General features: G+C 43.6%; 1 protein-coding gene across 1 annotated transcript in view; it reads left to right on the top strand.

Annotated features, from left to right (window-relative positions):
• Positions 1 to 9,559, top strand: part of LOC119652545 (solute carrier organic anion transporter family member 74D-like) — a 58,060-nt gene extending 48,501 nt beyond the window's left edge. The window contains exons 7-9 of the mRNA XM_038056749.1: positions 8,617 to 8,752; positions 8,815 to 9,253; positions 9,326 to 9,559. Of these exons, the coding sequence (XP_037912677.1) occupies positions 8,617 to 8,752; positions 8,815 to 9,253; positions 9,326 to 9,468 (718 nt within the window). The 3' untranslated portion in view covers positions 9,469 to 9,559. The remainder of the gene's footprint in view (positions 1 to 8,616; positions 8,753 to 8,814; positions 9,254 to 9,325) is intronic.
• The last annotated feature ends 1,883 nt before the right edge of the window (positions 9,560 to 11,442 follow it).

Raw genomic sequence — 11,442 nt, forward strand, 5'->3', positions numbered from 1 at the left:
TTTTATGTTAATGTTGTCCTGTGATCTATTATGTATTGTGTTGGGCGTAGAGTAAAAGCTTAGTCGCGATTCTCCACACCGAGCTGATTCCGATCCAGCCGTTGAAGAGTAGCGTCCAGATGTACTCGTAGCAGGTGATCACACCCTAGTCTGCAAGCGACTCATCTGAAGTGACTCTTGCCATGAAGCCTCACCCGGAGGATAAGCCAGGTCATTTGCGTTTGTCCCCTTTTGATGGTTTCATGGTGGTGTGGTGTACCAAAATGTACCAAGTTAAAAATTAGCTTCTGATCCTATTATCCCAAAATTTGGGTATAGTCTGAAAGGTTCAACTAAGGTTGGTACTTCCATTTGATTCTTTTTGTAAAACTCAAAATATCCCTTCACTGCTAGTCCCAGTTGACCTCTTCCTGGGCTGCATCTTTAGTCAGTCCCTGTCCCATCTTTAGTCAAGGAGGAGAGTAGAGATATGAAACATTTACTATATACCCGATGGTCGTACCGCCAGACTATGTGAATTTACATCATTCCCGCTTCCCTTGGGATTCTAAAAAAACTGTAGTAACTCCATAGAAAATAGCTACGATTCTATTTCATAATTATAATTTACATCACCTGCATAGATAACTAGGGCTTGGCCTATTATAAATGGAGCCACATTCCTTAACTATCACGTTGCTGTTCCCTCAGTGGCATACCAGAAAAACAGTTTCAATAGGAATTCTAGAAAACTCAAAAACTTAACCCCAACCCCCATGCATCTACTACGTAAGTACAAGCATTCCACATGCCATTGACCCAAATTTAGAGATAGACAGGGTGCCATATATGCAACGGGAAGTATTTTCCATGAATTATTCATTCAACTCCTACGTTATAATATTTCTGGTCATTTACATGGTTGCCTTGACAATGAGCAATTCAAAATTGAATTATCCAGCATGGAACAAAGTCACTGCGTAAACGCACAAATTAGGTAGCTAATTGGAAAAATTAATTATTCCATGCACAGATTGTTTTATATCAATCCAAGTGATAATATTAGAATATTCGAGGGGACGTTATTTGCCCAGCGATAACTCTGAGTTCATGGATTTTCGTTAGTTTGTCTACACTGAATCAAGTCAGGTGATCAAATGGGTAGCAACCTCACAATACCGTATTCAGAGTCATACCGTTGCATAGTAATTTTGGCGGAGCAAATCTGAAAGTGTGATAGCTACGTAATAATCTGGTAGATTATAATCCCCAGTGAAGTAACAGTTCTTGTCAATGGGGTCCATTTCGTTATTTCATCTCCGAAGCAACATACTTGTTATTAACTTATGTAGAAAACCTCCCGCGATACGACTCTGTTGCCAACAGGATTACTAAGCTATGAGACTATTAGCTAAAAGCCAATATCTGGACCAATCACCTGCTAAGTGCTAGCGTGCACAGGCAACAGATCTAACTAAATAATTCAGGAGATGCGCCAGGCTTTTACCACTTATGCACCTCACGTACTTAATTATACAACAACTGACGTACCCACGCCACTACAGAATACCGAATCAGATTGTAAAGGAGATCCAAAACGTCAGAAAACACGCGCCGCACATCGAACTACCATAAATTTGGAACGCCTCTTCCAAAAAGGAAGACCTTAAAATAAGTTTCAATCAGGCTGGCTCACCAAGCCTGATCTAAGTGGATCTTTTCTCTCAAACGCGTTTTGGAGGACAACGATGCTTGTAGACTTTAGGGGCATCGAGCAAATTAGGAAGACCAGGTGGTTCACGGCCCACTGCTTGGTTAAAAAGCAATACCCAGAAGTCGTCAATTGGAGAGACAATTTCAGGAATGCCTATACATACAAGGCGCTTTCATAGTCGGTCGCGTCGTTGCCTCAACAGAACCATGTTCTAGATCGTGAAATCCTTCCTGTATCTATGCCAGTAGCTTGTAACCAAGGGAAGCATAGCATCAAGCTATGCCTATTTTTTGAAGACTCCTACTACCTGCTTTCCACCCGATTCATTTATCGTATCTTTTGTGCCGCCTGCATGCCTCCCAGTATGTCCCCGTTTAACATACCTTCACTTAACTCAGGGTTATTAATTTTACCAACCCTTCAATTGATACCCCAGTCAAGGGAGTAAGGATACATAAGAAACCCTCTATTTCGTGCTTTCAACCGAGTTTCTTAGTTCTTCATTATCTTCAAATTAAAACAGTAATTTCCGTTGTGACAAGTAAAAAATTCCCATCTTTCTCAGTTTTTTTTAAGACTATTTATCAACTCCTTCATCAAGTGAACTCCTATAACCCCCCAACACTCATCATTTCCTGACGCCTGAGTTTGGTTAGATCAGATAGTCCCAGGTACTTCCTTCAGACAGTTTTCTGCCTGCATCGCTGATTGTTTCGAATTTCAGAACATTTGCTGTCTGGTACATGAAGGTCCTGGAGGTTTAACGTATTTGCCATGTATACATAATCCCACGGTCCCCCTTCAGCCACGAATTGATTTAGGAACCACCCCATGAATAACAAAAGTTTACATCTCTACCGAGTTATGAAAAGGATCTGAGCTATTGAGACCAAAATAACACATCCTCCGGAAAAACTCTAGGGCTTATGCCTTCAGCGGGCCATTCCGGTTACTATGGTTACCGATGACATCCAATCAGACTTAAGTTCCTTCCCGATTCGGATCTAATCGCCCTCCTCAAACATGTTGAGTGCTGGTCTTGTACGGCGAACTCCTCCTCGGGCAAGTATGTTGACTGTGATCATGCCCACCATTGCCAATACTTCCTTATCTGATGTAATTCTAAGGGTGCTGCAGGTCCTCACAGCCATTAGACATTAAACTGAACTCACGCACTTTCAACCGTCCATGGACTCTAACGACCCAACCCCCCAGGTTTCACTTTGGCAGTGTTTCCCATTTTACAGTTCGTGAAACTCCGCTTCGTTTCCTTATCAACCAGAATCATTCGAGCCCGACCGCTCTCACTGTCGCTGTCGCATAAATCTAAACCCTAAGTACTTAGGTGCGACAACCACGAGCAAGTAGCCTGGAAATTCAACCATCTCCCGGAACGAGAACCACTAGCACTCCTTTGTATATCACATCCCGCACCAGAAGGCCCAATAGCGAACCTTGTGATACCCCCCCCCCCTTTATGGCAATGTACTCGCAGGGATCAACATTTAATTTGACCCCAGATAGAAGCGTTACTCCTGAAATAGAGATATCGCACTCTCATTAAGATAAGCCACCAGTTATCGAGGATGTGTTCGTGCTAAGGAAGCAGAAATGCAACGATTTCTTTGAAAAGGCGATGTGATCCTTGCCCTTGCAGCCTTTTCATGACTATTCTGTAAGCGCTAACTACAGGAGTAATACCGAGATCCTCACATAGCTGGTCGAAGCAGTATCTTGAGCTCCTTCGGATGGCCTTTTCGAAGCTACCTCGTGATTATTCTCATTCGTTACTACCACATTTCCCTGTGAGCTTCTGATAAAGTCATTTTGCTCTGAAAAATTACTATGCCAATGGTTTTTCAGCCATTGTAGAGCACAGTCACTTTCTAAAAATAGTATCACCGTACGGTTCCGTAGCACATAGGGCAACCGGGGTGCTCATTCTGTAGCTCCGTTCGGAGGTATATCAGTATCCAATGTTGCAAAAAAAGTGCCCCCCTGAAAAACATTTACCGTCCATCTGAGCAGCCCCGCCATCATTATACGAGAACTCTCTTTCTAGCTTGATCTCTCCGTGATTTCCATGAGGATCCTGTGGTAATCACTGATCACAAAGTGCTCATTAGCATGCTAGCGAAAGGCTCTCCTGGCTAACGAAGTGCTCATGTACGTCAGATTCACTATAGAACACAGACCTCTAGCTTGAACACCGAGTGACTTCCCAGCATCTGCAAGTATCCTATCTAGCCCCGCGAATGCTTTGAGCAGATCACTTCCCCCGACATTCGTGGTTTGGCACACTCAAGAGCCTACACGTTAACATAAAAAAACCGGCTATGATTTGGATCCGTCCCTTTGACGTCTAGCACTAAAACCTTTCTCTTTCGCACTAATAATTTTCACTTCCGGGTGTCAAAAGACCATGGCGCTGATCGATCTGCCTCGCCTTTGGTCTATATATCGCTACCATGATCCGGACACAATTAGCTAATTACAACCGCATATCTGTATGTATTTTTGGCGCATGACGCTTTTCATTGAGGATTTTCTCTCTCTCTCAAAAACTGTTCCGCTCGACACGTCTCACCATAGGGTTACAGCTCTTACTGTGTAAAACAATGATGTTGCCAGTCCTCATGTATTCCTTGGAGACTTGGGTTCCTTACCAAGAAAAGTTGCGAGATCTTAGCCGCGTTCGAGGGAAGAATCCTCTGAAGAATTTTCGGCCCCCTACAAGAGGATGGAAGATTCTGTAGTCTATATAACAACGAAATCTATGAGCGATACCATAACCGTCCGCTGGTGACAGAATCCAGCTCAATAGGTTGGGGGCGGGTCACCTAATCCGCATGGAAGAGGATGATCCAGCCCGGAAAGATTATAAGAGCATCTATGGTACAAAAAGAAGACGAGGCAAACCCTGCCTGAGGTGGAGTGAAGGCGTACGCCAGAACCCCATTCAGCTTTTAGAGATAACGAATTCTTTGGAGTTCCTTATTAAAACAAGCCTAGGCCAGGTACCGATTGTTGCAGTGCATGTGCACTGAGCGCCTACTGCTGCTTACAATGAGGCGATGATTTTCATCTTCTTTCCTTTTGGACAGCCTTCAATTTGGGCCGGCTTCGTAATCCTTACTGATCTGATCCTCCACTCCAGATTTTCTGCATTGCTCAAACCTATCATTCGTACTGACACCTGGTTTCGCTGTATGACCGAAGAGTAAATCATCTGCAGTATCAATTCAGTGCCACTTGCTCCCTAAGCCGACACAACTCGCCTATTTTTGCTCCCCCTGTTGCGATGGGCTTAGGTGCTGTCTCCATAAGCCGACTGGTGATAGCGGTCTGTATCCCACCGTACACTTTTCGAAGCCTTTTTACTGCTGATTCTATAGTCCGCTAAAGTTGAACTCCTTCAATGCCTCGCAAGCCTACTCCTTTGTGGTGATTATATCTATATCTTCACACTCTATAGTGTCCTCCTACCTGCTAGTCCTATGTCTGCCTCTTGTTATAAAAACTTTTCAACTTGATTTAAGAATTTCTACACCCCAGCATCTTTTGATACCTTTTTTGATACTTTCTGATGCAGCTGACATTTTCCCCTTACTTTTCTTGCCCCTGACGTATGACCCTTAACCTCATTTGGATGATAATCGCCTCTCTCTACTTCCTCTATCTCTTTCTTGCTTCGGTGTCTGTGCATTGGTTCAAACAACCTAATCTACGATTTTTGAATGTCAGGTCACTGGCCTATAGGGGGCCAGGCCGCAAGACATGGCATACGTTACGATTCGCATTGTTGAACTTAGGGAGAAGAGAACGAAACTCTCAGACACTTCCTTCTTAATTGTCCAGCTCTAGCTAGAGTGAGGCTGCGGACACTAGGCGAACAATTCTTTGGGGACAAACCAATCTCTGGTGACAGAGTGCATCGAACAAAGAAGTATAAAGAACGTTACGAAAAGGAATAGTACCGGGAGCAGAATGCAGCCTTGTGCCATGTGATCCACTCGCTAATATTAGAAATGAATTTGTGTGTCCAACCAGGCAACTCACTCGCGATTCCCTCCTTTTATCCCCTTCGCCTTTCTGTAGCCCTCTAGCCCTCTTTTGAATTGCATACAGATTACTGGGGGTCACTAACATGCCAATCGTCAATACTTCAACCAGGACATTAGTCGTTTGGCTGCCTTGGAGACAGCCAAGCAAGATCAAACCCATTCTGAAGCTTACAATTTTTTAATTTTAACCTCATTCGTTCACGAGACGTTAATAAGGAGGGAGCTGATATCCTCCCCTTGCATCGAAATCAGCATGGTTATTCGTCAGATTGAGACCCAATGAACAGCAAAAACGGCTATTATTGTTCTAATGGATATAGCAAACAACTTCGATAATACTTCCTTTGGACCAATAGGTTCAGTCATCAGGGGCCACAATATAGAAACCACGATATGTACACTTCTACATCGTTGCTAGACGGCTAGTTATGTGATGTGATTCCACACGCCGTCATGTGTAGAGACTATCCACAAGGGAGACCTTTTCACTTCTATTGTGGGAGCTTGTAGTTAACTGTCCACGGGGCAACCTTATCACTTCTACTGTGGGAGCTTATAGTTAACCAGTTATTAGTATTACTTATGAAGCAGGGTGTCAATTCCTAAGGTTATGCAAATGATTTCAGCCGAATCCGTCTTTTCCTCCTCTGGCTCACCATATGATTATATTGGCCTATATGTCACCGTCCAACCCCCCCCCCCCCTTTAATTGCATCCTGTATCTACGTCCCCCATGCTAGCCCTTCCCACCTGTACGAAGAATTGTTTGAGAGCTTGTCGCGGCTCCCTACTGTCAAATTACCTTCCGTCTCTTCTTGGACAACAGTCTCGATCTTTTCCTTTTCGACCTCCCCACGCGCCACCTCTCCGCACCTCTCCGTGAAAGAACATCACGGTTTCGTGAAACTTCGATCTACTGCTTCAAACCTTTTGATCTTTACCAACTTCGTTGCTAAATGGTTTAATTCACGACAGGAAGTAGACGATATTTTTACCAATTTCGCCAAAGCCTTTGATACCCTTGACCACAATGTTCTCCTCTCAAACTCTCTCTACTCAACTCCACCCCCCCCCCCCCCCCCCCCTTAACCACTTCTTGGCTTTCTTCCTACCTCTCATACCGCTCCTGCAGAGTATCTTTTCACGAACACTCATCTCTTTCCTTCTCTCCTTCCTCTTGTGTTTTCCACGGTACCATACTTGGCATAGTAATTGGCCTGTTTCTTATCAACGACTTTAACTATTGCCTCTGTTTCGTCTCCCCTCGCGTTCCTGATTCATCTGAACCCTTTTTTTCAAAAAGAACCTTCCCCGCGTAGACTATCCCTCTCGATTCCGAACCCTCAATCTCTCCTCCCTCTCGCTGCAGCAACGCCCCATCTTCCTTGATATGTGTACCCTTCTCAAACTTTGTATTTGCCTGATGAATTGCTCTGCCAACTCCGATCCCAAGACTATGTAGGTCATACAACGCCCTGCAGCGAGGGTCCTTTAGCTCCCTCTCTAAATAAACAAATCCATGGAGAAGAATAATCGAAATCACGATAATCAAGGAAAACCGGAATAATTGGAATGATGGAAAAATGTATCTAGGACCGAAGATGCGAAGTGTATGCAATAAATCTATGAGTCAGATACTCTCTATGAAGAAAGTACGAACGTGCTAAAAATCAATATTCTCTCTAACAATCAGATCAGAAGCAAACTGATATGTCAAGGCGGAGATTTTGGCTGCGAAAAATAAGATAACGTCACAACATTTGGTGGGGCACAAAATTGATGGCAATGGGAGGGCGGAAGGGATCTTAAACACCATTTATGGGACCAGAGCCTGCACCTGGAGTCGGCAAAGCATCAGCAAGCAGCAGCCCATCAATGGGAGACAGCGGTAGGCCTAAGCCTATAGAAAATTAATACTGCAGGATGGACCGGTAATTAACTAAGTAAACTGACAATGAGAACACTGGTATGTCTAATAATTGACAAAATAATCTCCCACATTTTTGTAGGAATTTGCAGAGGAAACATAGTAACTGGAGAATAACAAACCCAGAAGAAAAGCTTGATCATGTCCGCTTGGGAGATCACGCAACTAGGACGGAACTTTTCACATAAACGAAATATGGTAGAATATGCAGTAAGCAAAGAGGCAGAAGCATAGAGTAACATAGTCAATTCTTGGACAAAGCACCTCCTTCCATTTATCCATCCCGACCCTTCGAGAACTTTTTTTGGCCCCTCTTTCGCTTCCCTTGACCACGAGCCTGCGCATTCGCTTTCTAAATTTTCTGTAGTAATCCATCCTCGTAATGAGAGAAACCATTAAAGAATTGAACCAACCCCTTGCAAGAGCCTAGTTCAGTGTCAGGTTCAAGCGCGTAACGATAATTCACTAACTTAAGTTTCAGCACTGACATAGCACACGAAGATTATTATCTTGACTAATCTAGTTGTGCCATCAAATCGAGAGCCGATTCCACGAGATGGGATGCCCATATTCTCTTCATCAATTCATAGCTCTTCATCCTTCATAGCTCTCCATCAATTATCCGATTTTCGCTTGTTTTATTATTGACGTTTAGGTACCATCTGGTCGCTAACTTATGAAATGTATAGTCCAACAAGGATCAAAACAAATTTGTGATTTTTTGTCAGCTTGCAGATCCAAAGTAGCGTCCAGAGTCAACTAAAAGATTTCTGAAAATGGTTACTCTGGGCATAGAACTGAAGTTGTGCGATAAGCCTAACAAAAAGTGAGCAGAACAGGAAACATGTCCTCCAGCCATTTAATAAATAATTTACTCATGTGTTAACCCTCCTTTTTTTAGTTCATAGCTTTAACTTGTTTTTACTTTCCAGGGCCATTGTAAACACCTGTAACGAGAACTGCCACTGTGACGAGGTACGCTATACACCAGTATGCCACGAACCAAGCAACCAAGTGTTCTTCTCACCATGCCATGCAGGTTGCAAGACCTGGGAACCTAAGCAGAATGTAACCTCTACTGAAATCAACCCTTCTTGTCACTCCCTCACGACTTTATCCTTCACTTTCAGATATATTCAAATTGCAGCTGCCTTAGCAACAATACTACTCCTTTCTTTTCCACAATTTCACCTCTGGATAGTCTAGCTTCAACCATAAAACCTCCACCGGCGGAAGTCCTTGTCGGAGGACTCTGTACAGCAAAAAATTGCTCCATCCAATTCTATGCATTTGCTCTATTCACGATGTTCATTGGATGGCTAAACTCTACCGGGAAAATTGGAAACATTTTAGTCAACTACCGAGCTGTCGCGGATAAGGACAAAGCGTTCACGCAAGGACTCACATTGACGGTTCTCAGTCTGTGTGCTTTCATTCCGGGACCGATCATATATGGACGAATTATCGATACTGCCTGCATATCATGGAATACAACATGTGGAAAGCGTGGAGACTGTCAGTTGTATGACCAGAATGCGCTCAGATACTACATGGTTGGGATGGGAATGGGTAAGTTTAGGTTCCCTTTGAGGTTTCAAATGTTTTTTTAATAACTTCTGCATGTTTCCTTTTTCGGTTCAGTTTTCACTGCAGTTGGAACCATATTTGACTACTTGGTTTGGTACTATGGCAAGAATATCGATTTTTACGGTGATGCCACGATTACGGAGGATCAAGCTGAGAAACCAAGGAATGGAGAGGTTATCGAACCTTTGATAAACTAAAAAGCACTAGGATTAAGAGTTTTTTTAAGAGGCATTTTGTACATATTGACTCAATAGTAATAATAAAAATATAAGTTTTGTACTTTTAAAATGTGGCCTTCCTTTAGTAGTCTCCAATCCTAGTTGTTTCTAGAGAGGAAATCAGGGGCATGGAGACGAGATCTGCGGAATTCAATAAATTCTAGTTATTAAAATCATGAAGGCAATTGCGTTTTCCGCCTATCGAGACTAGTTGCGGGAGTCTGAGAGGATCACGGATAATTCCCAGATCGACACTTAGACTTTCAGTGGAAGGCGGCAAGGAGGGCCCAAACAGATTTAGTCTTTCTTTCACTTGGTTGATAGATAAATAAGCTGAAAGGAGCCTTAATGCAGGATTAAATAAGTTTCGTAAGAAAACAACTCCGCGGTGAAGTCGAGAAGATGTTGAGCCAGCAAACTAAGGTAAAAGCTCAAAATCATGCAATAGTCTAGATGTGATTACCTCGCGAAAAGATATCCTGGCTTCATTTCTAAAAGCAGTTCGGCCTTAGTGATTAGACTGTAGGCAAAGTGAGGTTAGTTTCAGTCGTTTGCAGGCTCAAAGAGGAAGCATCTTTAAAGAGAATTTTTAGATGCCATCATCATCAACGGCACAACAACCGGTATCCGGTCTAGGCCTGCCTTAATAAGGAACTCCAGACATCCCGGTTTTGCGCCGAGGTCTACCAATTCGATATCCCCAAAAGGTGTCTGGCGTCCTGGCCTACGCTATCGCTCTATCTTAGGCAAGGTCTGGCTCGTTTTCTTTTTCGACCATAGATATTGCCCTTATAGACTTTCCGGGTGGGATCGTTCTCATCCATACGGATTAAGTGACCCGCCCACCGTAACCGAATTTTATCCACAACCGGACGGTCATGGTATCACTCATAGATTTCGTCATTGTGTAGGCTACGGAATCGTCCATCCTCATGTAGGGGGCCAAAAATTCTTCGGAGGATTCTTCTCTCGAACGCGGCCAAGAGTTCGCAATTTTTCTTGCTAAGAACCCAAGTTTCTGAGGAATACATGAGGACTGGCAAGATCATAGTCTTGTACAGTAAGAGCTTTGACCCTATAGTGAGACGTTTCGAGCGGAACAGTTTTTGGAAGCTGAAATGAGCTCTGTTGGCTGACAACAACCGTGGGCGGATTTCGTAGCTGTTATCGGTTGTGATTTTCGACCCTAGGGAGGAGAAATTGTCAACGGTCTTAAAGTTGTATTCTCCTATCTTTATTCTTCTTCGTGTTTGACCAGTGCGGTTTGATGTTGTTGGTTGATTCGTCTTCGGTGCTGACGTTGCCACCATATATTTTGTCTTGCCTTCATTAATGTGCAGCCCAAGATCTCGCCTCAATTGCCGCCTGCTCGATGAAGGCAGTTTGTTTGTGCTCGGATGAAGGCAGTTTGTACGTCTCGGGTGGTTCTTCCCAGGATGTCGATATCGTCAGCATAGGCCAGTAGTTGGGTGGACTTGAAGAGGATCGTACCTCTTGCATTTACCTCAGTATCACGGATCACTTTCTCGAGGGCCAGGTTAAAGAAGACCGTGGACCGTTGTTGATGTCGAATGGTCTTGAGAGTGATCCTGTTGCTTTTATCTGGCCTCGCACATTGGTCAGGGTCAGCCTAGTCAGTCTTATTAATTTCGTCGGGATACCGAATTCTCTCATGGCCGTGTACAGTTTTACCCTGGCTATGCTATCATAGGCGGCTTTAAAGTCGATGAACAGACGGTGCAACTGTTGTCCATATTCCAACAGTTCTTCCATCGCTTGCCGCAAACAGAAAAAAATCTGATCTGTTACTGATTTTCCTGGAGTGAAGCCTCTTTGGTATGGGCCAATGATGTTCTGGGCGTATGGGGCAATTACAGCAGGTCGAAAAGATACAAGCAGTTTAGAAACAAGAAACCCCTCATCAAGGACTACACCACAGAAATTCTATATATG

This window comes from Hermetia illucens, chromosome 3, assembly GCF_905115235.1.
Source record: "Hermetia illucens chromosome 3, iHerIll2.2.curated.20191125, whole genome shotgun sequence".
NCBI lineage: Eukaryota > Metazoa > Arthropoda > Insecta > Diptera > Stratiomyidae > Hermetia > Hermetia illucens.